This window comes from Doryrhamphus excisus, chromosome 12 (genome assembly GCF_030265055.1).
Source record: "Doryrhamphus excisus isolate RoL2022-K1 chromosome 12, RoL_Dexc_1.0, whole genome shotgun sequence".
In the NCBI taxonomy this organism is placed as follows: domain Eukaryota; kingdom Metazoa; phylum Chordata; class Actinopteri; order Syngnathiformes; family Syngnathidae; genus Doryrhamphus; species Doryrhamphus excisus.
The window spans coordinates 19,262,181-19,290,055 of NC_080477.1; the positions used below are offsets into that span (position 1 = coordinate 19,262,181).

General features: G+C 38.1%; 2 protein-coding genes across 8 annotated transcripts in view; one reads left to right on the forward strand and one right to left on the reverse strand.

Moving 5' to 3' along the window:
- The first annotated feature begins 5 nt into the window (after nt 1-5).
- On the forward strand, nt 6-27,779 carry LOC131139661 (uncharacterized). 7 transcript variants are annotated; one of them, XR_009132283.1, is made up of 5 exons: nt 6-111; nt 5,587-5,690; nt 12,978-13,077; nt 14,934-15,138; nt 27,588-27,779. XR_009132283.1 is itself a non-coding variant. In XM_058089469.1 (5 exons), the coding sequence occupies exon 5, from the start codon at nt 16,599-16,601 to the stop codon at nt 17,751-17,753; it is 1,155 nt and encodes a 384-aa protein (XP_057945452.1). In that variant the 5' UTR covers nt 6-111; nt 5,587-5,690; nt 12,978-13,077; nt 14,934-15,138; nt 16,033-16,598; the 3' UTR covers nt 17,754-18,278. The 7 variants fall into 7 exon arrangements, 6 of the variants coding, with proteins under 6 accessions (XP_057945452.1, XP_057945453.1, XP_057945455.1 ...); XM_058089469.1 differs by lacking the exon at nt 27,588-27,779 and adding an exon at nt 16,033-18,278; XM_058089468.1 differs by lacking the exons at nt 6-111; nt 27,588-27,779 and adding exons at nt 4,265-4,286; nt 4,668-4,736 and having other exon boundaries at nt 14,934-18,278.
- The window catches only part of slc6a2 (solute carrier family 6 member 2), a 36,594-nt gene continuing 15,409 nt past the window's right edge, over nt 6,691-27,875 (reverse strand). Inside the window, exons 5-15 of the mRNA XM_058089462.1 lie at nt 27,614-27,752; nt 26,250-26,384; nt 24,080-24,183; nt 21,768-21,892; nt 20,797-20,909; nt 20,456-20,584; nt 18,472-18,571; nt 16,186-16,286; nt 11,877-12,044; nt 9,084-9,155; nt 6,691-8,995 (exon numbers count right to left, since the gene is read on the reverse strand). Coding sequence (XP_057945445.1) covers nt 8,972-8,995; nt 9,084-9,155; nt 11,877-12,044; nt 16,186-16,286; nt 18,472-18,571; nt 20,456-20,584; nt 20,797-20,909; nt 21,768-21,892; nt 24,080-24,183; nt 26,250-26,384; nt 27,614-27,752 — 1,210 coding nt within the window. The 3' untranslated portion in view covers nt 6,691-8,971. The remainder of the gene's footprint in view (nt 8,996-9,083; nt 9,156-11,876; nt 12,045-16,185; nt 16,287-18,471; nt 18,572-20,455; nt 20,585-20,796; nt 20,910-21,767; nt 21,893-24,079; nt 24,184-26,249; nt 26,385-27,613; nt 27,753-27,875) is intronic.

A 27,875-nucleotide genomic window follows, 5' to 3' on the forward strand; every position in this document is an offset into this window, starting at 1 on the left:
GTGCAGTCTGGTAGAACAACATGCAAAGTACCAGCGATAGTGTCTCAGTCGGCCCGAGGACCCCCAAGGTTCCAAGAACTGGAGGACATCTGAGAACTGTATAAACCAGGGGTGGGCAAACTTTTTGACTTTTTGACTTGATTTAACAAAACGGGGGGGGCAGACTATATATTTTACACGTAACAGTCCACCTGGTATTATTGTATCTGTAAAAGTGTCACGCAATCTGCTATTATTATTTATTATTTTATATTTATATTTAAATATTTTATATTTAAATATTTTTATTTAAATATTTTTATTTAAATATTTTTATTTAAATATTTTATATTTAAATATTTTAAAATTTATTTATTATTATTATTATTATTATTATTATCATCATTATGCTTGTGTCCCTTTTTTCAGGAGCACTTTGTAAACAACAGACCACATCAAATAACAAAATTGATAAAACCATCAAAAGGTTGGCTCAAGCCATGATGCCAGTTCGTATGTTGAGTTTAAATGAAATACTTTGGAAAGAACGGACGGGCCGTATTCAAACACTTGGCGGGCCGGATGTGGCCCCCGGGCCGTAGTTTGCCCACCCCTGGTATAAACTCATAAAACCTCTTAGAATAACGTGGAAAGAACTAACTCTGAATCAAGGCCTGTATTTGTCAAGCTTTCTCACAGGACCATAGCATTCTCACATGTAATGACGGCTACCAACCACTAGATGACAACCTTGGAACGCTTTGCAAAACCATGGTGCCAATTTTTGCATCTTTGATTGTCACCACCAGGGGGCGCACTTAACATTAAAAAAAATACCACCACATTTCTGACACCTGCACACTTCATTCCCATCCAATGCAATAGATTCATTAGAAAATACCATCTTTATGCATATAATATATTTGATTGTATTGACAGTGTCAGTTTAAAACATATCAATACTTGTAATATTGTGGTTGTACTTTGTACTGGTGTAGCCACTCTAGTATATCAGTGCATGTTTTCTGTTTTTCTCAAGAACAAGAACGCTCAGTTACCTCTTTTATGATGATTATGCAGAAATGTAATACAAAATAACAAGCCGTTTCCCAGACTGGTAGCTCCAGGCTTTTTCCCACAGTCGCCCTGTCTACTTTGTGAAAAATATCATGAAGAGAAAAGAGAACCAGTGAATGCAACATCATGACAGAATCTAATTGGGAGTGAAGGCTAAGCCTCCTCTTGTCTTTTCTACCAGTGACATTGATTTGGATTTTCTAATACTCAGCCTGAGGGGACTTAAGTCAATCCAATTAACTTTGGTTGCCATCATTAGCTTGACACGCCCCCCCTGGAGCCCTTTCCACTTTGCATCCAGCACTAGAGAAGAGAGAAGCAATGACTACCATGAAACACTGCTGCAATCAAATGTCTGCAAGGGTCGTACAATGGCAACTTGTGGTGGGTTTATACACGAGGCTGCGTGGGTTCCAACAGTGGTTGTCTTTTTGCAACACCATAAGATGCTTTAAATCTTAACTGGTCAACAACGAGGAAGTCATTGCTCAACAGGCTGACTCACAGGGTCAGAAAAGAAATAATGTTCTGACCATCACAAACCGCAAAGCATGCTGGGAAGCCAGGAGCACTTAGCTAAACTTTGGAATCAGGAGGGGGTCACAAGTTTATTCAGTCATTCATTCATTTTCTATCCCAAGCTGTCTTCGAGCGAGAGGCGGGGTACACCCTGGACTGGTCGCCAGCCAATCACAGGGCACATAGAGACAAACAACCATTCACACTCACATTCATAGCTATGGACAATTAGATGTGGTTTAACTGTAATTTAAATCATGGCTTATAGGTTTCATGGTGGTGACCAATCCAACATTCATTAATTTTCTACCGCTTTTTCCTCACGAGGGTCACGGGGGGTGCTGGAGCCTATCCCAGCTGTCTTTGGGCACAAGGCAGGGTACACCCTAGACTGGTGGCCATCCAATCACAGGGCACATATGGACAAACAACCATTCAAACTCACATTCATACCTATGGACAATTTAGAGTCGCCAATTAACGTAGCATTTTTTTTGGAATATGGGAGGAAACCGGAGTACCCGGAGAAAACCCACGCTTGCACGGGGAGAACATGCAACCAATCCAACATAACAAACTATAACATGGTATGCTTGTCTCACTGATTCAAAGTGACGACTTAGATTATGTTCAGCATCCGAGATAAGACTTAAGTTTCCCAACAAGGTTCTCACTGAAGGACACACTGATAAGAAGTAAACAGACTTCTGCCACTCCATAGGCACCTCTTGATATCAGCTTCTACAACAACCCAGACCAAAGATATAGTATTACACAATTGTGTCAGCGTAAGTGGTCGGTGAGTGCATGTCTTCTGTAAACACGTGTCCAAAAGCCACAGTCAATGTGATGACTAAAGTAGGGCCCCCCCATGTTAAATTTAACAATCAGAGGCTCAAGGACAGACCCCTGGGGAGCTACAACTGTAGCTACAATGTATGTTCAATCAGTTCTATTATCCCAATCCAAAAAACCTTGACACCTTGCCAGAAACAACACATAAAATAACTAAATTCTCTTTAAAAACACACAACTAAAAATATTTAATCTATTAAAAAAGAGAGCAGGAAGATGAATGGGAGAGCTATCGATCAAAACATGCCATTGATAAATTGGCCAATACTTCCCACATCACCGTGAGCGGTCCTGTCAAAACCTTTCTAGACACCCTTCATATTAGTTTTAATTCCCTCATCAGTCTCTCTTCATCCCGAGGCTGCCAGGCGCACCCTTGAAATCAGATTTTGATATTATCTGACAACAAAGTAACTCAGATAAGTCCAAGCTGGCGGCACATTTTGCAGACCAGCTGTGACTTATCGCTCGTACTGGAGGAAATTGGAGTACTGTAAGTTACAGCTGAAACTGTAAAAAAAAAAAGTCAAATGCCCCTGAGATCGCTCAACTCTGAATGCACCGAAAATATGCTTCGAAAATTGCACTCGAATGACATCACAAAAGGAGTCAAGGAGAGCAAAGACAATAACGGAGTATGTTTTGTTTTTAATTTGGCTTTTTTAAATTGGCAAAGACGGAGCAGTTGCAATAAGAATTTCCACTGAAAGTAGTAGTAACATATATAAAAATACAGAAGAACCTTGCTTTTTGTTATTTATTTGTTGCAAAAGTTCTGACAAAAAGCAAAAATACATTTTTACAAGTAGAATAATTCTACTTTTCCATGGAAAAACTGCAAAATCAACTTCCTGTACATCCCGACGAGATCTAATTCAGTTGTGTTTATCAACTTCTGCCACATACAACTTTGGCCCCATGGTGGGTTATTTAGCATTGCTGACATAAACAGTTTCCACTGTATCATTTTCTTGGTTCTCTCCAGAATGTCGTGCGTGTATGAAATTTGTTTTTCTCAATTACTTTCTGTCCCGGAATTTTTTTCACACACCCCTCCAATTTGAAATACTATTGAGAAACTGCTATATTAATGTATTTATCTGTACAAACCACCGTATAAGTTGCTTGCACTAGCATCATTTATTCAGGAATGAATGATCGTCACAACTTTGAAGAAATGTTTTGACTATACTTCCATAACGTTTCCCTCAAAGTGCATCTGCAGCACTACGAGAGAAACACTAGCATATGGTATGTTTCGTATTTTTTCCTATGTATCCTATATGTATGTTGCATATACTATCAGTCAGGAAATGACTGGGCAATATGACAACATGAGGATGATAGATAGTTCATGACAGACTGCAGACGAGGAACCAGCTCAAACACGATTACATTGCAGAGTAAAACAAAGAGAAGAAGGTAAAGTAGAATAACTGAATTTGAATGCAAGTTGTATGGAAATCTATCCAACAGCTTCTGCATAATCAGTCCCGTGCGATTACGTGCAATGTTTTTGAAACCTGCTAATGACTTTCTCATGTCTACAAAACACACATGTTGATTTACACTCACTTCATTGCAGGGTTAACTGGACTAACGCCAGTCTGACCTTCAGTCCTGATTTATGGACCAGACCCGCCAGAGCCATTTTGCCATATAAAACTACGTAAAAATTATATCATACGTTTTTAAAAAGCCGACATCTCGGCTTTGTGTTGTATTTATTAGTATTATATTTTTTTATATCTCATTACATCTCGTAATATTTATAATTTTTTTCCATGTTTAATTTTTTGTTTGGAATATCTCGCTGGCCAGTAAAAAACTATCTGGGAGAACACCCCAACATACAGGTGCGGTATGTAAACGAAACGTATAAAAGCTCTTTAGTTGGCCAATTGACACCGAACAAGTACTAAAATCATGTGATATACTTTATATTATACCATCATTATATTTGAATTGGTGTAAACCTTGAACGTAAAGCTTACTGGTTTGGTAAATCGGAGGATCCCATCCCTCTTGTGTTTAACAATGCAATGCAGGCTAATGCTAATGCTAACTTCCGTACCAAAGTATGGAATCTTACCTTTTATCAATTAGCGGCCAGAAGCCAGGGTCGCCAGCCTAGAATTCCGTTCCTTTCAGTTTGTTACTTTGTGGGGATTAATTCCGTGTAAAAACATGACAAACGATTGTGAATTGTTGTTTATGCTAGTTTTTCTTGATGCTAGCTTTGTGACAGCTGCTGACTATCGTACGCCCCCCTCTGGCAAACATGGTATTACAAGTCAAGATGACAGGTGGGTTATTGTTGGCCTTGTTTAAAAGACAAAAATCAGCCCTTTAAATGCTTTATTTGATATATATTTTAATCCATAATGCATTTTCAATGCTTAATAATATCATAAACTGTTTAATGCAAATATAATAAGTGGTCATGAAGGAATTGTGGGTATTTTAACTGCATTTTCTTATTGTTGCGTGTGGTTTAAATTGAGCTATTTTGTGCGTGTGTTTGCATATGGCATGCGGGTTGTCAAACACAAATACATCAGACATGTATGACATTTTACATACAGTCCCCCCCCCCCCCCCCCTCGACAATAACATTGTTTCACTGCAAAGTGCACATGGTTGTCATTTAGCACACATTATTTGCTTCCCCGAGGTCAAAAGTGCGTACTGGGAGCCACGATAAGACGTTGCCTTATATAGCCTGTATCTGACGCTGACATCGCCATTTGGCGTCTATTAGATGAATGTCTACTTTGGCTCTGGAAACAGGAAAACAGGCACTAGTTTTTGTTTTTATGGAAAGCTTTTTCTCGACTGTGGATAAATAAGAATGGAATGAAGATGGAAAAACATGGTAGAGCAAGGCACATCATGTGTTTACATTTGGATATAGATCCTCATTAGAGGGGAAATAAACAGGAAGTGCAGTACATCGTGGATGGAGGATGCCCAGTCATGTACAAAATGGCTCTGGAGGAACAACAAAACAGAAAGCTAATTATTTTTGTGCCTGATTTCCCAACAGTTTCTATAGTATACATACCATTTGGTTCTTGAATACATCTTCTGATGCACCTGAACACATCATCAGTGATGTTTCCTGATGAATCCCTCTGTGACCTTGCACTTCTTCAGCACCAGTGACCCGGACGACTCTGGTTTGAAGCCCATCCGAGCTCACAGGATGAGTTCTTCCAGCCCTCGTGGATCCACCTGCGTCCTGACGTGGACTCTCTGTGGTGAGTGATGGAGGTTGATGGGTCCCTGAGTGGGTCCCAGCCAGTGCCCTAACATTCTGGCCCAGGTGATCTCACAAAGGTCATATTCGTTGTCATCTGAATTCAATTACAAATTATTTAGTTTTAATATTATGCTTTTTTCTTTGTGATTATATATACATATATATATATATATATATATATATATATATATATACTCTATTTTTTTCTTTTTTTACTAGTTTTAATTCAAACATGGCAGTAAATAATGGCAATAAATAAATATTTATATTTATTACTATATTTTTTCTTTTTTACTATTTTTATTTCAAACATGGCAGTAAATAATGGCAATAAATAAATATTTATTTATATTCATATTATAAATATATGTATACATATATTTATATTTATAATGTTTGTAATTATTTATAAATAAATATTTATAATTATTTATAAATAAATATTTATATTTATTTATTGCCATATTTATTTATATTTATATTATAAATATATATATATATATATATATATATATATATATATATATATATATTTATAATATTTGTATGTGTGTCATGTTTGAAATAAAAATAGTAAAAAAGAAAAAATAGAGTAAAAATAGTCACAAATATATATATATATATATATATTGGAAAAAATATATATGTATATTTTTTTGACTTTTTTGACTATATATATAAAACTATATATTTACTATATATATATATATTGGAAAATATATATATATATTTTGACTTTTTGACTATATATATATATATATATATATATATATATATATATATATATATATATATATATATATATATATATATATATATATATATATTGACTATATATATATTAGAATATATATATATATATATATATATATTAGAAAATATATATATTTCTTTCTTTCTTTTTTTTACTATTTTTACTTTACTTTTTTTTTTTTTTTACTATTTTTACTTCAAACATGGCATTGCATCCGGCTGTAAAAAAGATCCTCAGTCAGTGGTGTTGGTGTAGAAGAAATACTTTATTATCATAGTGTGAATACTTCTTCATAGATATTTGTCACTCACGTTCAAACAGTCACATTATAGTATATTATTATTATTATTATACACGCTATTTATTGTAAACATAGTCCAGGAAAGCCAGGGTGTCGTCGTTGGCCGTGAACACCCGGGATTCCGCTGAAGAACAGTTTGACTTCTTAATTCTTCTTAACATGAGCTAACACATCAAACACCGTGATATGACAGGGAAAACATTTCAAATACTTTACATTCACATTCTGTTATAAACCGTTTGATAAATACAAGATTAGATATAACAAAAGAATATATACTTTTATAACTTTTTATATATACTCCACATTTAATAGCCTTGTTTTTTTTTTGGTTGTCGTTATTTTTACCTTTGTGGCTTTTTACTCCTTTCAACACAAAATAATTTAGGGGGGAAAAAAGCAGATTAATATTTAATATGGCACTTTGATGGCAATAAAAAAATATGCACATACATTAAAGCAAATATCGTATGTATAAAAAAAGACATTCAGGCTTACATTACAGCAAGGTTCCCCAGACTGCAGGTAAGGGCACAAAATAGGCCGCACATCCATTTTTTTTTACATTTACATTTAGTTTTTATATTACTTTAAAAAATGGTAAAACAAGTCAAAGGCTGTAGTTTCTTCCTTGTGCAATGAAATAAACCAATGACTAATTAGGTATATGTTGTGCTAATTATCGTTAGTTAATGCACAGACTATGTCAATGTAATGATGACGGTTGTTGTTGTTGTCGTAAGGTTCTGGGTTTAATCTGGGAAACCCTGCTTTGTGGAAAACAACACAATCACACAGTCTCTCGTTGGAGCCACATATAGTCCTCATAGGCACTGAACAGATAACCATAATCATCATTATCATAAAAGACACCATTTATAATCATTCAGTATTTTTCTTTGGAGTTATGCATTTTTCCCTCATCGTTTTTTGTTGTTGTTTTTTTTTTTTTAATTCAGTGGGACACTAAAAAGAATGCGGCCTGTTTTGACCTTAAAGATGGAAAAACGAGAGATTGCCGTCTATGGTTATTTACCGTAAATATCTTGTTGCGGGTTCCTGAGTCAAAGCATTTAATTTTTTTTTTGTTTTTTTTTCTTTTGTTTTTAACCGCTGTAAAAAAAAATATGGAGTGTCTCACTCGATAAGGCACTGGCAACAAAACTGTAAAAAAATCAATAGAAATGTAAAAAAAAAAGAAAATGTACATGCATTCATAAAGGCTAGAAAAAAATAACAACAGGTGAGTTTTCCGTGTAAAAATACACATAAAATGTAGCTTTTGGTTTGAATGTTTGATTCAGTGCCTTCCAGGAGATAACAGTCAACATTGTTAAAAAAAAAAAATACAAAATTAAAATAAATACCCTAAATGCACCATATTCGCCAATAACAAATAGTAGCAAATAACCACAGGGGCAGGTCCAAAAAAAAAGCTGTAGGCTGTCTTACATCGGTTCTGTTTCTGCTTTTTTTGTTAAAGGGGACCTACTATGCCTTATCCAATTTTCTGAATTTGCGTATTTTTCTGTATTTTTCGTGTTTAAATAATTCCAAATCGCCATAGAATGAGGTTTGCGCATTTGGAAGTGAGCCCTGAAAGAAGTTCTGGATGGCTCCACATGATCGGTTTCCCTGATGTCACTCAGTAAACACGAACCTACGTATCCAGAAGTCCTCAGGAGCGCTTGAGAATGTGACCAATCACAATGGAGTGTGTACCTAGAGTAGGGGCCAGGGGTGGAGTAAAGGAAGTCCATGGAAAGACTGCAGAAAGAGGCGCAGAGTCTGGAAGATCTAGAAAGCTTATTGTGTGTAGCTGCTCTATAGGAGTCCACAACTCAATACGAAGGGCCGAAATTGAGCACAATACATCCGCTTTAACAAATTGCCATGTTGTCAAAGACTGCCATGCTTTTTTGACATTTTCTCATGGACTCCAAATCATTAATAACAGCCTCTATGTTTCCAATTAATCGTCCTCTTTGCAGATTACCCACACCCGGGTATAATTGGAGCATTTAGGGTATTTTTCTGTAATCTGTCAGCCATCTAATGATTTATTCACTCTCTGATATCAAGTGCTAGCTGCTAACTGCTGAAAAAAAAAAACGTAATGCGATGAAAAAAAAAAGCTAAAGACCCACCCTCCTTGCCTGGTTGACTCCACAGTGACAGATGCAAGGATGGATGGATGGATGGATGCGAGGAGTGAGGGTGTTCGTCAAATGGCCAACCAGTGCCTGAGCTGGAAGACACAAAATTCCAAAAGAACATTGGGAATGTTGTAGCATGTAGCAGAAAAACGGGGAAAATCTTGGGTGAAAGCAACTTACTTTAAACTGCCGTACGTTTCCTTCTGCAACCAAGTGATGTTCATGTTCGGGAGTGATACAATAGGCCAGTTTCTGTAAAAAATGCAAATTACTACAATTTCCAAGATACAGTATTGGGTCAAAATAGGAAATGTATGCAAAATAAGGCAAAAACGGTAGTTTATCAGAACGTATAGTAATGTGTCTACAAGCTACCAGTTCTATATGAAAGCCTGTTTGCGCATTCCAATACATTAATATGGTTAGAGTTTTTATTGGCAAAAATCTCTTTTAGAAGTGGACAAAATCATGCATGAAGAGAAATTTCATCAACAGTAACAGAAATTGACTTTTGCATCAGAGTTTTTTCGAAACAAGTCAGATAATTATAAGCAGCTGGTGGAAAACCACTAAAGCTTGACAGATAAAGATGTGCAACTTAAATATTTTCAAATTGTAAATATTATTTTTAGTAAAGAAATAACAAAATCTACAGTACAGTAAACCTCGGATATATCGGAAATTCGCTCACAACGGACAGATAAAAAAGAACCGATTTTTCTGTAATGCATTTCCAATAAAAATTCATTGCATATATCGGATTTTTTATAACGGATTTCGCCTATTTCGGACAAAATCTCCAGTCCCGTTCCAATGCATTTCCATTAAATTTCCCTCGCATATATCGGATGGCCGCATCGTGGCGCTCCGATTCGCCGAATCGTGACAGGCCGCTATACAACGTCATTTGCAGCGTTTGCAGCGTTGCCTGCACGTCCAGGTACATTGGAAACATAGTCAAGGAAGTGCCTTTTTATAACGGATAAAATCCGATTTACGCATATACCGGATATAAATCCGATATATGCATAAAACGGACATTTTCCGGTATACGCATATAACGGATTTCACCTATATCGGACAAAACCAGTGGGAACAATTGAATCCGATATATCCGAGGTTTACTGTATAAACAGATGTGATTTTGATGTAAAACTATATTAAATATCTTGAAAGCTAACCGACACAGTTATCCGTTAGACTGCTGATATTATCGTTATAAATGACGGTACATTATCGTCTTGGTCACTATTGACAGTTCCTAATTTCTTTGTACGCTTTCGTCACAAGTGTCTTCAAAGTGATATATCGCTAATAGCCATGCTTTGCTTATTTTTACACTTATGTGACCATTAAACATGTTAAGCTTTGCCTTTCATAAAGTTTCATGACGGCGATTTTTTTGACATTGGAACAGAGTTTTTCCCAACAGTCTTAACAGTTTACGGATTATTTGTATTTCTGTTATTTCCTAATGGAAATACTTTATTATTACCAATAAAAGTTGCCCGAGGACTCTAATCCACAATTTTCCGCTAAACATTATTTACTACGGGACAAAAAGATTGACATTGAAATGGAATTTTAAATGGACTTCTGCAGGACCGCTGTAGAAATATTCCTGGAATGCAATCAACAATAAATGTGTTTAACGCTTCCCGGGAACTGCAACGCTCATTAGGAAGCAGTTGTCACGAATAGAAGCTGATAGGAGGATGATGGCAGCAACAGGAAGTGGCAATGAGCGGCCTCGGATGCAGGAATCTTTCCAGCAGAGTGACGCTGACACAAGGATGAAAACAGCTCTCTGGTGCTTTGATGATTACCATCGTAAACAGCCGCGAGTCAAATCTGATTAGGATTATTTTGAAGTCGATGCTCGAGAGTAGAAGGCTTCCCCCCCGCAGTCAAAACAACAATTACTTCTTATTACGTAACACAATTTGCAACATGTTTCATCACAATTAGCGGCTTCAAACGTGACACTGTGATCAACTTTCTACCATGTTCCGGGGGTCAATAAGGCGTTTGATTGTTTGCATCGTGGAACCTTGTGGAAGAGCCTAAAATCCTAAAGAACACCACCCACAATCAATTTGTTAATTAATTCAATCAGCCGTTTTTTAAACGACAGCCCCTTAACTGGCGGCCATTTTAGATCATTTATAAACATGGAACCTACCAAAAGAAAGATTAGACTCCCGTCTTTCATTCATTCATTCATTCATTCATTTTCTGCCGCTTTTCCTCACGAGAGTCGCGGGGGTGCTGGAGCCTATCCCAGCTGTCTTCGGGCGAGAGGCGGGGTACACCCTGGACTGGTGGCTAGCCAATCACAGGGCACATATAGACAAACAACCATTCACACTCACATTCATACCTATGGACATTTTGGAGTCGCTAATTAACCTAGCATGTTTTTGGAATGTGGGAGGAAACCGGAGTACCCGGGGAAAACCCACACTCCACACAGAGATGGCCGAGGGTGAAGAGTGGAATTGAACCCTGGTCTCCTAGCTGTGAGGTCTGCGCGCTAACCACTCGACCGCCGTGCCGCCCACTCCCGTCTTTCATCAAGAAAAAATACTGTTTAAAAAATGTTTCCGTTCTTTAGTAATCACCAGTAGAACATGGATACGTTTGGGGCAAATATCAGTTCCCAACTAAAAAAGGGAGAAATTTCACTTTCACTTATTTTTTGCTTTTGTGATAGCTGATACATTTAAACGACTATATCAACATAAACAACACAAAAAGGGGTTGTTTTACATGAAATTAAGTACGGATTTATTTACATGAAGTATTTACAGTTATCCTATTTGGAAACTAACTCTGTGTACCTAATGGTCGTTGCGCCATCTCCTCTTTTAGCCACGCAAAAAAACAAAAACAAAAACATAAAAGACGTATCAATAGGTTGTTGGGATCGGGTGTTCGTGGTCCTCAGGTAAGTAAGTAAAGGGGGGCACTGACCTCTTTGAAGGTTCCCGGGACGCTGCAGAATTTGTACACGGCGTAGAACGGGACAAACAGCATGGAGGACATGGCGACACCCCAGCCAATGACGTTGGCCCAATTGGGGAAGACGTACTCGTCATACTTGAGGCCCGATGAAGTCAGCGTGCTGGCGATGACCACAAACTGTGAGAGGGGAAAAAAAAAAAACAATAGAAAAGCAATTTGTAAATGCTTCAAATGTCATTTAAAAAATATTATTATTCTACCAAAGCACAATGAATAGGATTTAATTATGTTTGAGATTTGTATTGTATATATTAGGGATGTCCGATATTGGCTTTTTTTTTTTTGATGAAAACCGATTTCTGATTCCGATATCATCACATTTTTATGCAGATCAGGTACCGATAATTATCGGACATCCCTAGTATATATTCAATTTCATATTAAAATATGTCTGTTTTTGGAAATTGAGCTGATATCCCATTGTAAAGTGTATTTTTAGTAGTTTTTTTAACAATTTAAAATTATTATTTATATAACATAATACATTATAACTGCCAAAAATACTCATAAACATGTATATGTGTATTACCATCAACCTCAGAGGTGATACGCCATCAGTAAGTATAGCGATTAAAAAATACAATAAAAAATGTACACATTAATAATAGTACTGATCACGTTTAATTATTACCAACATTATAAAATACTACTAAAGTACTGTTGTTAATGTTACAAGTACACATAGACTAAAAGTATGTATTATACAATTATTTAAAAGTGTTAAAATGTAATATTATGTTTAATTTAACTAAATTTGTATTGTATTTATTTATTATTATTATTTATTGTATTTATTGATTGATTTTATTGTAATATTATTTAAATAATTACTCATTATTTGGGTATGTTTTTAAATATTTAATTGTATTTTTATATATATACTGTATATACATGTACTATATTATATGCGTGTATTATACTGTATGTCCAGACTTGAGGGACACCCAGTGGCAGCGGTAGAAGTAAAAAAAACAGGATATAAAACATCAATATGACAGGTTGGTTGACATCTTAACCAATGATATTTCCTCACAGTTTATATTTCCACAGGCCAAAAGGAGGATAAATGAGTCGTGAAAACCGAAGAGCCTGCACTGTGTCTGCCTGAAGGATGCTTGCTGCCTGCTGGGCGATGTACTATATGCAGTAGGTGGGTACTGGAATGCTTCTTATGGCCTGGCCACTGTCAAGGTGTTAAATAAATTACAGGGACATTTTCCATACACAGCAGTCGTTGAGGTAAGGAGTGGACAATTCAAGACATTATTTCACTTGTCCGTTCCGTCCGTTGTCAGTTCCTGGGAACTGAAAAGTCATACATTAACCTCCTTAAGTCCTAATCATCAGTATTATTGATAGCCCTTATAATCTCTGTTAAGAGTGTTGGGGGTCATCTGTTTTTTACAACTCCTGGGAAGTGATGAAAGGATGTTAACGATTAAGATAGTGGAAAAACTGTATTGGGGAAAACTGTACCTCTAACGTCACAAAAAAAAAATGGCGGTCCAACCGCAAGACAGATGATCACTGTTCATCCATCCATTTTATTCCTGGTCTCCGGCTACCTCTTCCAGTTCCACTGGGATGACACCAAGGCATTCCCAGACATAATCCCTCCATCGTGTCCTTAGTCAAAGTCCTCTACTTGGGGCAAGACTTCACTCCTAATTCGGTGGGTGCAATCCACCCTTTTCCGACTGAGAACCATGGCCTCGGATTTGGAGAAGCTTCACACTGCAAACCATCCCAGTAAATGCTCAAGGTCACAGGACCATTTGTGTGCTATTCGTCTCTGCAAATAGCAGAGAAATTCTGTCCATGAAAATTACGAAAATAATCTGTGACAAAGGGCAGCCTTTGGGAATGTCACCGAAAACAGGCTCAACTTACTGCTGGCAGCAGTGAACCTGTTCCGGGGGGGTACAAGGGCCAATCCCGTACAGACGTAGACTTGTAGATGTCACATGTAGAGTGAAGGGCAAACTCCCATGTGTCCCCCCTGTAGCCTTGCATAAGTGTAGAGCTGGTCCACTGTTCCGCGACCGGGACGAAAATCACATTGTACCCTCCAGCACCCTGGAATAGATTTTCCCAGGGAAGCTAAGGAGTGTGATCCCACTGTACTTGATCCTCCTTCTTGAAAATAATAATAATAATAATAATAATAATTAATATTATTATTATTATTATTATTATTATTATTATTATTATTATTATTATTATTATTATTATTATTATTATTATTATTATTATTATTATTATTATTATTATTACTTTTAATTATTCTAATAATACTTAGAATAATAATTAATAATAACAATATTATTGTTATAATAATTATTATTATTATTATTAATTAATTAATAATTATTATTACTTTTAATTATTATTATTATTATTATTATATAATTATTATTATATAATATTAATAATTATTATTACTATTATTATTATTATTATTATTATTATTATTATTATTATTATAACAATGTTATTATTATTATTATTATTATTATTATTATTATTATTATTATTATTATTATTATTATTATTATTATTATTATTATTATTATTATTATTATAACAATAATAATAATAATAATGCCCAACAATAATAATAATAATAGGGCGGCACGGCGGTCAAGTGCCCTGTGATTGGCTGGCCACCAGTCCAAGGTGCACCCCGCCTCTCGCCCAAAGACAGCTGGGATAGGCTCCAGCACCCCCGCGACCCTCGTGAGGAAAAAGTAGTAGAAAATGAATAATAATAATAATAATAATAATAATAATAATAATGGTGATGGTGATGATAATAATACATTTAATTTGTATAGCGCTTTTCAGAGTACTCAAAGACGCTTTACAGTACAGAAAAATAAAAATAAAATAGAGTTGAGTAAAAACAGAGTAAAAGATGCATTATAACACAATATGTTTTTGGGACCAATGATGATAATAATATCTGTTTTGTTACTGCTACGTTTGAGGAAATTGTGTTCCATCCAGGTATTGATGTCAGTTAAGCAGTTGGTGAAGGTGGAGTAGATGTTGGAGTTGATGGAGGTGGTGAAGATGTAAAGCTGAATATCATCTGCGTCGCTGTGCAAATTGAGGCCATGACGACGGATGATTTTGACAAGGATGTAGAGGATGAAGAGGAGAGGACCAAGGGGGAAAAAGGGGACCACCATCCTGGTCTGCTAGTCCAGAGGTAATGTCGCCGACTTGTACTCGATTTTGAAGTGCGTCTATGTTTTTTAACTACCCCGGATACCTCAGCCACGGTGATGGAACGGTCCTCACACTGTATGTCAATGGCTTTGAGAAGGTCCTCAAAGTATCCCTTCCACCGTCCAACTAATACTGGATGTATGTATTTGTGAATCATGAATCATGACACACAAAAGGCTCAAATTATGTCAGAACATGCAAACAAAGTGTGCAGCCTTTTGTACTTTTCTGTACAAAAACAAGCAGGGTGAAGCACATATTCTAAGACCTTCAACAACTGGTGTTCTGAGAACAACATGAGAAGTTTACATGATGACCTCGGTTTGTATTTTAATAGGAAAAACTGGCTTGAAATCAAAAAATTGTGCTTCTCCTGTGATGTAAATTCACACTCCATTTCTGTTGGCAAATTGACACTTTCTGACAGCAGCTAGGGAAATTCAATTTGACTCTCTTGTGGTAAAATCCACTGTTTTGTTATCTCCGCTTACACCGCACACATGTTCTTGCTTTTTGTTAACGTCATTATTTCAAATGTGTTTTCCAAGGCTAGCAACAGTATAATTATATTGTATGGAAATACCTTTTAGGGAAGAAATGGCTTAATATTACAGTCAAAGGTCTGGACTCCAATTCCCATTCAATAACATACTTTTGACACATACTTTATGTGTATTTACGATGAATTTCACAGACAAAGTTGAACTTGGTTGACGTCAATTTAACAATTTGTCCAACAGGAAGTCATGTAAATAGAAGTCAGAATGTTTTACAAAATGACATTACAAAATAGAAGTTGTCCCTTGATGTGATTTTTGTGTTGGCACCGTGATTGAGGTCGTGTTCTGTGTATCGAACCTCTGCTCATTTACAGGAAAGTCACTTCACAATAAGCGTTGATGTCATTTCCAGACTCCAACTGTATGTCATGTGAATGTGTCCTTTTAACTCATGGAGGTACACACCGGATACCGTATCTAGTACATGTATGCTGTCTGTGTATAAAAATACGTGTGACTCTTCTTACCAGAAGAAAAGCTGGGCTGACAAATTTCCAGCACAGCCTCCAGTAGAGTCCTGGCTTGAATCCCATCATTCGCTCGATATCTTCGCTGAAGCGGTCCACACCTAAAACAAGTCAAAGCTCAGGCTCAGTCCAAGCTGTGTGTAGTCCTTCAAGGCAAGTATCCTAAATAACAACCATCAAAACCCCTTCTGATCTCAGCTGACATAATGAATTGTTTGGCTGACTATTCCTAATAATCCTTACAAATACTCGCTTTGATTTCCATCCTCTTGCCTCAAATTTTAATTCCACTGAGGCACTTTTTTATGAGAAATCTAAACTGATAATGATATGATTTAAAACCAAGAGGCAATATTTTACTCCATAACAGCCATGACCAAATACTGGACCTCGGTCTTGATCTGGACGCAGTAATGACCCTTGGTAGACCGACCGATCGCAGTGGCAGGTGGCAGGTGAAATTACTTCAATTATTACGTGACGTCACTTGTTCGTTCCTTCGTTCCTTCCTTCCTGACTTCCTTCCTTCCTTCCTTCCATCCATCCATCCATCAGTTTATGGAGAAAACCGAACAATCAATTATTACGTGACGTCACTCGTTCCTTCCTTCCTTCCTTCCTTCCTTCCTTCATTACTTCCTTCCTTCCATCCATCCATCCATCAGTTTATCGAGAAAATCGAACAATTATTACATGATGTCACTCATTCCTTCCTTCCTTCCTTCCTTCCTTCCTTCCTTCCTTCCTTCCTTCCTTCCTTCCTTCCTTCCTTCCTTCCTTCCTTCCTTCCTTCCTTCCTTCCTTCCATCCATCCATCCATCCATCCATCGATCAGTTTATCGAGAAAACCGAACAATCAATTATTACATGACGTCACTCATTCCTTCCTTCTTTCCTTCCTTCCTTCCTTCCTTCCTTCCATCCATCCATCCATCCATCCATCAGTTTATCGAGAAAACCGAACAATCAATTATTACGTGATGTCACTCGTTCGTTCCTTCCTTCCTTCCTATCTTCCTTCCTTCCATTCATCCATCCATCCATCAGTTTATCGAGAAAACCGAACAAGCAATTATTACGTGACGTCACTCGTTCTTTCCTTCCTTCCTTCCTTCCTTCCTATCTTCCTTCCTTCCATCCATCCATCGATCAGTTTATCGAGAAAACCGAACAATCAATTATTACGTGACATCACTCATTCCTTCCTTCCTTCCTTCCTTCCATCCATCCATCCATCCATCAGTTTATTGAGAAAACCGAACAAGCAATTATTACGTGACGTCACTCATTCGTTCGTTCGTTCGTTCGTTCGTTCGTTCGTTCGTTCCTTCCTTCCTTCCTTCCTTCCTTCCTTCCTTCCTTCCTTCCTTCCTTCCTTCCTTCCATCCATCAGTTTATCGAGAAAACCGAACAATCAATTATTACGTGACGTCACTCATTCGTTCCTTCGTTCCTTCCTGCCTTCCTTCCATCCATCCATCCATCCATCAGTTTATCGAGAAAACCGAACATTTCAAAGTGAAAGGACGGACCAGTATATGTTGATCCACCGTGCAGTTTTATTCTAATTAGTCCATATAAGCTTTCAGCGTTCCAGAACGCTAATAAGGACAAGTATAGAAAACGGATGGATGGATATTCCACATAGAAACGCTTCATATATGATGTATGTATTACATACATCACCATCACCAGTCCTGCAAAAATAAAACTGAATTAAAGAATTTCCCTTCAAGCATCTTCATTCAGCCTTTCCGTGAGTATTACAGCAACATAGCCAAAGAGTCACAGAAGTTGAAGTGGAAAGAAAAAAAAAAAACTAGTTTAGGTGATTAAGCAAATTCAATCACTGATAGAAAGGAGGCACCGCAGCAGGGACATTTAAAAGCCTGATTAGATTCAATCGTTATTTCATTTGCCAATCAAGACCCCAATTTTACCATTAAAGCAACATTTTAAAATATACAGCACCAGTCAAAAGTTTAGATTAAACGTCTCGTTTGAATGTTTATACCCACAGTGTCCTTATGTAGATTCCACCAATCAAATAATTGCAATTGGCTGTATTTATTTATCGCACCTATTTAACGTCACAATTCATTAAACGGACAAAACGCATTGTTGTTGTTTCCTTGTGCTCAGGTTTCCGCTCTTCCACTAAATTAATTAACAAGAGAAATGAGCAAGAGGGAAAAAAAAAAAAACGTGCACGCAACGCAGCGAGGTTTGTTCCTAAGTAGGGGAAAATTTTTTTACATTGGATATTTGCATAGGAGAATTCCATACCGTAGAACCACGACACTCCGATGGCCTCGATCAACACCGCAAACAAGATGGAGGTCCCAGCTGCGTACTTGTCTAACAGAGTCAGCACATAGATTCCACCCTGAAGAGGAAAAATTTGACCGTGGATGTTAATCTTCAACAGATTACCTCCCTTAAGCTTCATTTTTAGTCATACAAATATGTCTTAGATTGGTCTCTAAGGAGATGCAATACGAATATTCTACAAAAGACAATCAGTTTTTCCAGTCCATGATTACTTTAATAGCAATATTTGATACCGTTGGAAAAGAAGCCTTGATGTCTGAACTACAAAGTACAATCATCTTTGTAATTTACTTCCTAATGCTCTTCTTTATTCCGTCCTTTTTAGTCTGATTTGTTAATCAGAACGCCAGATTGAATGTGAGGTATTTCCTTCCAGGCATATGGACGACACACTGCTTCTATCTCCTTCAAAGATGTTTTCATACACGGACGCAGCCGGCTGTGCTGGAACCCAGCATACTCGCTGGATGAGCGTTGCAATATTGCTGATAATTTGACTTTGACACAAAATTGCTTACAAGCTTTTTTCAGGGATTTTTGTTTAGTGTAGGATTTGTTGCAAGTCCTAATTTAGGCAGTTTTATTCTTTCATTCATTTTATACTGTTTATCCTCACAAGGGTCACAGAGGTGCTGGAGCCTATCCCAGCTGTCTTCGGTCGAGAGACGGGGTACACCCTGGACTGGTTGCCAGCCACAGACAATTTGGAGTCGCCAATTAAAACTTCCTAGCATGTTTTTGGAATGTGGGAGGAAACCGGAGTACCCGGAGAAAACCCACGCATGCACGGGGAGAACATGTAAACTCCACACAGAGATGGCCGATGGTGGAATCGAACTCGGGTCTCTTAGCTGTGAGGCCTGTGCACTAACCACTCAACCACCATGCAGTCTATTTAATGTATTCATTCATTAATTTTCTACCGCTTTTCCTCACGAGGGTCGCAGGGGTTGCTGGAGCCTATCCCAGCTGTCTTCAGGCGAGAGGCGGGGTACACCCTGGACTGGGAGGCCTGTGCGCTAACCACTCGACCACCATGCAGTCTATTTAATGTATTATTTTTGAAATTTGATTCAACTTTGTTAGCGCGCAGACCCCGCAGCTAGGAGACCCGAGTTCAATTCCACCATTGGCCATCTCAGTGTGGCGTTTGCATGTTCTCCGGGTACTCCGGTTTCCTCCCACATTCCAAAAACATGCTAGGTTAATTGGCGACTCCAAATTGTCCATATGTATGAATGTGAGTGTGAATGGTTGTTTGTCTATATGTGCCCTGTGATTGGCTGGCCACCAGTCCAGGGTGTAGCCCGCCTCTTCCCCAAAGACAGTTGGGATAGGCTAAAATTTTACTTTATTTTAGTTTTATTGTACAGTGGTTGAATTCTATTTTGCTCGTGTATGATTGAAAAGAGCTGCACGGCGGTCTAGTGGTTAGCGCGCAGGCCTCACAGCTAGGAGACCCGAGTTCAATTCCACCTTCAGCCATCTCTGTGTGGAGTTTGCATGTTCTCCCCGTGCATGCGTGGGTTTTCTCCGGGTACTCCAGTTTCCTCCCACATTCCAAAAACATGCTAGGTTAATTAGCGACTCCAAATTGTCCATAGGTATGAATGTGAGTGTGAATGGTTGTTTGTCTATATGTGCCCTGTGATTGGCTGGCGACCGGTCAAGGGTGTACTCCGCCTCTCGCCTGAAGACAGCTGGGATAGGCTCCAGCACCCCATCGCGACCCTTGTGAGGATAAGTGGTAAAAAATGAATGAATGGTCGACGGGGCGGTTATGATTGAGCCCCGTGAACTCCGCCTAGCAACAAGTGGATGTGACCGATTAAAATAATAGTAATTAATAGTAAATAATAGTAAAGCTGGGATAGAAAAAGTCTAATAATCTTCATCTCGCCTATGAACTACTGTAAGGGTGGTGTGTGATGATACTGACGTTAGTAATACACAGCAGAGCAAGCAGGAAGGTCCCGAAAGCTGTAGCGAAGGTGAAGAGCTTCCTGTTCCTCTTGAGGATCTTATAGTCGTCCGTCAAGCCTGTCAGGACTGCCTCCATGCCGCCCATCTGATGGATAAAAAGAGTTTTTTTTACTTCCCATGGAAGTCTAGCAGTGATAAACGGATGTGATTCCCTATACTCTTCTTTAGTGTACTCCCTTCCAGAAAGACACCATATTTATCTTAAGAGTCGATTCTGTTTTTAATGGCCAAACATAACCATGCATTAACGCTTGCAGTCATGTAACATCGTTTAAAGGTTGCTCCTTTTAGACTCACTGAGCTGTCGATGCCAAGAGTCAGCAGCATGATGAAAAACACAATCGCCCAAAATGTTGAGCCAGGGAGGGTAGAAATGGCCTCCGGGTAGATGATGAACACCAATCCTGCTCCTGTTTCATGCACAGAGACACACCTGACATTTCAGCAACCGTTGTGTAATAAGAGTGTGGATTTATGTACTTTCCACTGAAAACGAGCCAATATTAATGTCCACTAGTATCTAAAATACCTGGCAACACAAAATTATTTCTTACAGTCATATATAGTGGAGATAGAGTCATAGTCTGAGAATGCACGAGTGCTGTGGGAGCTGCGGTTCATGTACACTGACATTCAATACATACAGTAAACCTCGGATATATCGGACTCGGATATATCGGAAATTCGCTCACAACGGACAGATAAAAAAAGAACCAATTTTTCTGTAATGCATTTCCAATAAAAATTCATTGCATATATCGGATTTTTTATAACGGATTTCGCCTATTTCGGACAAAATCTCCAGTCCCGTTCCAATGCATTTCCATTAAATTTCCCTCGCATATATTGGATGGCCGCATCGTGGCGCTCCGATTCGCCGAATCGTGGCAGGCCGCTATACGACGTCATTTGCAGCGTTTGCAGCGTTGCCTGCGCGTCCAGGTACATTGGAAACATAGTCAAGGAAGTGCCTTTTTATAACGGATAAAATCCGATTTACGCATATACCGGATATAAATCCGATATATGCGTAAAACGGACATTTTACGGTATACGCATATAACGGATTTCGCTTATATCGAACAAAACCAGTGGGAACAATTGAATCCGATATATCCGAGGTTTACTGTACAATAATCAGACATGTTCACTTTCACGTGTATTCACTTGTGTTGCCAGATGTTTTGACGTATTTTCCACACATAAGTAAATCAATACTACTTTTGAAGATTTTAACTACACAGGTTGTACAATCGATATTTACTCACCCTCGGTCGCCACGTCTTCTATCCTCACACCGTGTTTGTACGCCATGTACCCGAGCACGGAGAAGATGGCAAACCCTGAGAAGAAACTGGTGACGCAGTTGACCGTACTGGTCAGCAGAGCATCCCTGGAGAGAAAAAAAGGAAGTGTTGATTTTGCCCCATTTTGTTATTTAGGAGTACTACACAAAAGTACACTACATTGTTTTCATGGTGGCACATGCATGAGAAGTGATTTTTGGTCAACATTGGAACTTTTTCACTCTATAAACACAAAATACGAACCACTGAAGACGTCATGATTAGGACATTCTGATGAGGAGCTTTATAAAAACTCTCATCCATTTTCCAAAATTCCACCATACACATTTCACCATTCAAGTTGGTACATTCCCTTATAGCAGGGGTCTCAAACACACGGCCCGCGTGCCAAATGTGGCCCGCAGGACACTAGCTTGAGGCCCCCGCCTTGAAATGAAAGTTTAATGTTAGTTTGATATGGATGCTGTATGGTATCATGTACCCAGAAAAAAAAATTATTAAGTTTGATTAATGTTCATGTTAAAGGTTAAATAACTGTTAATAGTTATCCTCCCTATCCGTGTGGAAGTGGTAAGTTTTTGGCTTTTTTTAAGTTTAAAGGAAATAACTTGGAGGCTACCGTTTAGGTCGCTAGCTCTCTAGTTTGCGAGTTAGCATGTGTCTCAAGACCCTGCAGTTGCGCAATATGTTGTAAATAAAAAGAGTATAAATGTGACTATAGTCGTGTTTTGTCATGTCTACAGGGCTCTAATAATGCTTTGTTCATTTTAATCTGAAAAAAAATAATTTGTCTACCCACCAACTATATGTGGTTTCTTAAGTTTTTATTATTTGCTGTTTTATTATTATTATTATTATTATTATATTTATTTATTACTGATTGATTGATTTTCTTTATTCTTGATTTTTTAATTTATTTTTCATCTTATTTTGTGCAGAAAAATTAAGATATTTGAGAACAGTGGAATGTTTTTTTTTTTTTTTTTTTTAGAAAACCTGATGTGGCCCAGTCTCACCCAGACCCTAGCTTCAGTGCCCCCCCCTCCCCCCCCCCCCCCCCCCCAAGTAAATTGAGTTTGAGACCCCTGCCTTATAGACTCAATATCAGGGGTGTCCAATGTGTGGCCCGTGGCACATTCTAAAAAAAAAAAGAAAATTTAGGAAGAAACCAAAAAAATGGTAAATTAGCGGTAATTTTACAAGAATAAAGTAAAAATATTTAAGAGAAAAAAGTAGAAAATCTAACAAGAAAAGGTCTGAATTTTATTAGAATAACATAATATAATGAGGAAAATCTAATTTTAGGAGCATAGAGTTGAAACATTAAAGAAAACAGACATTTTTTTAAAAAAAAAGTAATGTTATTGAAACAAAACAAAAAAAAAACTGATAAAGTTAAAAAAAAAATAGGCTGCACGAAAAAGTCAAGAATAAAATCAATATGTTGGCTATTTGGATTTTTTTTTAAAACCCAACAGAAATAGGAAAAAATGTGTAATTTCATAATTTCTTCATTTAATGAGGAAAAAAAACATCTTAGCTTTTGTGGCATCCTTTCATTTTTGGGTTTGGCCACCTCATATCTTTTGCATGTTTTTTCCATTAATGTCAACATTGTTTCACTTTGTTACATCTTTATACATGCAACAATGTGAATCAAAGTATTTTTTGTGTTGTTTTCTTTTTAAAGGCAGAATTATTCCATTCATGCTCTTGCATTGGTTTGCGCAAGCGTACCTAATCAAGTGTATCTTTTGGGGAAAAAAAAAAAATGCCATTCTTCAAAAACTGTTTTGTCTCCCAGATTGAACTGTACCCAACCTAATTCTCCCAAAATTCCTTAAGATAAAAACCATATGAAAAACTGTCAATACAATTTTTTCCACTTGTTTACTGTTTTTGAAAACATTGCTGTAGAACAAAATCATCCTTACCAGATGTTCACAGATCTCAAAGCGAGACGTTAAAAAATAAGGTGAGATTACTGATTAATTGTGCATGCAACGTGTCCACTCGTTTGCTGTGAAACAAGTGTCAGGAAGCTAAGCTACGTCCACCTTTGGCATTGAGACAGGAATCCTATACAGTATTTCCGTGAAACAGCTGCAATGTAGCCAATTCCGATGATAAAAATCCCTTTGAGGAAAAACAGTTGCGTGTCTAATAGCGGTAGCGTGGAGGCCTTTCTGGGGTCAAACCTAGCAGATTATCTCGAACGCTTCATGATCCAAATCAGACCCTTTTAGAAGTGTGTGTTTGTGTACTGTGTTTACCTGTAGCAGTTGTTGTCGAATTTGTTGTAGCTAGCAAACGCGATGAGCACTCCAAATCCTGCGCCTAGTGAGTAAAATATCTGGGTGGCTGCATCGATCCACACCTGTTGGACAAAAATAAGTTTTTAAGACCAAAATATTTGGATTAACTTGAACAACAAGTGAGATTTAAGTGTAACGATAACCATAGAACAGGACACAGAGCTCACTTTGTATTGAATTGTGGACTCATCTTCGCATGATAACCCGCAAAGAAAGCTTTCTAGATCTTCCAATAGCTGCACCTATTCCAGTTGTATTTCCAACACGTCTGTTTTAATTTATTCCATCAATGGCCCGCCTCCGGGCACACCCACTTTAGAGCCATTCCAGACTTCATTCGGGGCTCACTTCCCAATACATAAACCTAATAATATGAAACTTTGGTACCGTTTAACACAAGAATACAACATTCTATATCTTTTATAGGTCAAAAAAGTGAAATAAACATAATAGGTCCCATTTTAGTCCTTGTCCTGGCTGCTCAGGACAACATGGCTGATGTAACAAACATCATGAAATAAAATGTACACTGAAAAGTGATTCTTCAGTATGTGAAGAGACTTAATAATATTGCAGGTTTTTTCTTTCCGGCAGCTGTCAGACTCAAAAATAAAAACTGCTAAAAAAAATCCTGTACAATAATCGTGCAGTAAACCATGCAATAAAAAAAACAAGTGCAATAAACGTGAAATACTGTAAACCTGGTAACCTTACATGTTCATTTGTATGTAATTATAGGCCTTTTGAATTGTTTTCTGCATGCAAAACTATTTTTTAAAATGTGTTTAGCATTACTGGAACGTATTAACTGGATTTACATGATTTCTTAGCGAAAAATTTGATTTGGTTAACATCTGTTTCGGTTTGAGTCGGACCTTCTGGAAGTATTTAATGTTGCTAATCTAGGTGGTTATGGGCTTCATTTCCAACAAATGACTTTAATCAACTCGGCTCTCAAGACCACAAATATGGTTCCATAAAAAGTTTAACACTCGTCTACAAGCAGAATACTCCCGGAACAAAAGTAGTGATATTTTTTTTTTTAAGAAAAAGTAAGTCAAAAGTGAAGATTGGTTATAGTTTCCAAGATACGGTTTTGGGTAAAAATTGGAAATGTATGCAAAATAAGGCAAAAACGGTAGTTTATCAGAATGTACAATGTGTCTACAAGCAACCATGTTTTGGTCAAGTGGTTAGCGCGCAGACCTCACAGCTAGGAAACCAGGGTTCAATTCCACCCTCGGCCATCTCTGTGTGGAGTTTACATGTTCTCCCCGCGTTTTTTTCCGGGTACTCCGTTTTTTTGTTCAAATTCCGAATTGTACGACCTCAGTGGTGCTCAATATTAGCGATTATGCAGTACTTTCTATTTAATACAGAGCAGTGATTCAATTTGAATTAAATTTCCATTCATTTATATCAGCATAGTGTGTACTATTTTATCAAAATTGGTCGACGGGGGCCCCACAGCTAGGAGACCCGAGTTCAATTCCACCCTCGGCCATCTCTGTGTGGAGTTTGCATGTTCTCCCCTGTGCATGCGTGGGTTTTCTCCGGGTACTCCGGTTTCCTCCCACATTCCAAAAACATGCTAGGTTAATTGGCGACTCCAAATTGTCCATAGGTATGAATGTGAGTGTGAATGGTTGTTTGTCTAATGTTTTGTTTTATTGGCAGAAATCTCTCTCTTGGAATTTGACGAAATGCATGTATTTAGAGAAATTTCACCAACGGCAGCAGAAATTGACGTTTACATCAGAGTCTCTTCGAAAAACTACAAGGCAGATCATTATAAGCAGCTGGTGGCAAATCTCCAGACCTTGGCTGCAATATGTCACTCAAGATTTCTTTCCGTTGAACTGTGGGGAAGGCACCGCTGCTTTAGTATTCATTAAATCCTCAGTCACACACTGCTAGCCATCTGTAGCTGCCGTGGGGTCGTCTGACAGAAACCTGGCCAGTTCCTGCCTACAATCTTGCCCAGGGGCGCAACACAACAACAGTGACTGGGTGGAAGTGAGAATTGAACCTGGACGATCTGCTTTACCTCGAAACTTCTCCCCAACCTCAATAGTTTTTCCTCATAATAATATTAGTTGTGTATGCTCTAGTTGTGTCTGTTTCTGACCTCCAGATTGTTTAGCCTCTTGAAGTCGATGTGGAGGTAGGCCCGGATGCCGTCCATAGACCCTGGAAGGGTGATCCCTCGGATCAGCAGCACAAACAGGACCACGTAGGGCATGGTAGCCGTGATGTAGACCACCTGTGGGGAAAACTGGACTCAGTTTAAAAAGAACCCAAGTGCAGGATTAGAAACCATTAATTCATTCATTTTCTACCACTTTTTCCTTACGAGGGTCATGGGGGGTGCTGGAGCCTAGCCCAGCTGTTATTGGCTACATATTAACCCAATCAATCTGACTGATCTTTCAAGACATACAGATTATTGTGTTCTATGGCTATATAAACACGAGACCTACCAAAAGAAAGATTAGACTCCTGTCTTTCATCAGAAAAAAAAATTGTTTCTACCTTTTTCTATTCTTTACTGATCGGCAATGAAACATAGGTAAGTTTCAGGAAAATATAAAAAAATTTCAATTTTGCAGCTAAGGACTTTGTATGACTTCAGGAGATTTATCACCTGCTGCTTATAATGATTCATTCATTCATTCATTTTCTACCACTTTTTCCTCACGAGGATTGTGGGGGTGCTGGAGCCTATCCCAGCTGTCTTTGGGGCGAGAGGCAGGGTACACCCTGGACTGGTGGCCAGCCAATCACAGGGCACATATAGACAAACAACCATTCACACTCACATTCATACCTATGGACAATTTGGAGTCGCTAATTAACCTAGCATGTTTTTGGAATGTGGGAGGAAACCGGAGTACCCGGAGAAAACCCACGCATGCACAGGGAGAACATGCAAACTCCACACAGAGATGGCCGAGGGTGGAATTGAACTAGGGTCACCTAGTCTCTGAAATAATTTTCATTATAAGAAAAACATGATTTTTATTTGGTATTTTCATTCATTGGTATTTTCATCGCTTATCCTCATGAGGGTCGCGGGGGGTGTCTAGACCATGGACTGGTTGCCAGCCAATCACAGGGCACATATAGACAAACAACCATTCACACTCACATTCATACCTATGGACAATTTGGAGTTGCCAATTAACCTAGCATGTTTTTGGAATGTGGGAGGAAACCGGAGTACCCGGAGAAAACCCACACATGCACGGGGAGAACATGCAAACTCCTCACAGAGATGGCCGAGGGTGGAATTGAACCCTGGTCTCCTAGCTGTGAGGCCTGCACGCTAGCCACTGGCACTGATTTTGCAATTCATTCATTCATCTTTACTTCCCTTTATAGCTCAAATATGATCCCAGAGGAGTAAAAAATAGGTGTGGAACTACACTTCCCCTTATACACAGACGGTGTCCTGCCTCTGTTACAGCTCTGATACCAGCATCAGGAAGTTACCTTCCCCGAGGACTTGACGCCTTTCCACAAGCTGAAGTAGAGGATGAAGAGCACCACCACCAGGCACAACGTCAGCTCCCAGCGAGGGAGGCCGAGGTCCTCGATTCCTCTGCTTTCATGGAGGTGCAGAACACCACGTCTGTATGGAGACATACAAAGGTACATTTTACACATAAAAAAAACATTACACTTTCAAGATAAAAGTGGCGGTTTCCAGTTTTGAGACACGGTAAAGAAGCGATCAACCGATTAAAAATTCCAA

Excerpts from the sequence above, each read along its gene's own strand:
- LOC131139661 (XM_058089469.1), top strand. The coding sequence starts at position 16,599 with ATGACCCTTGGTAGACCGACCGATCGCAGTGGCAGGTGGCAGGTGAAA.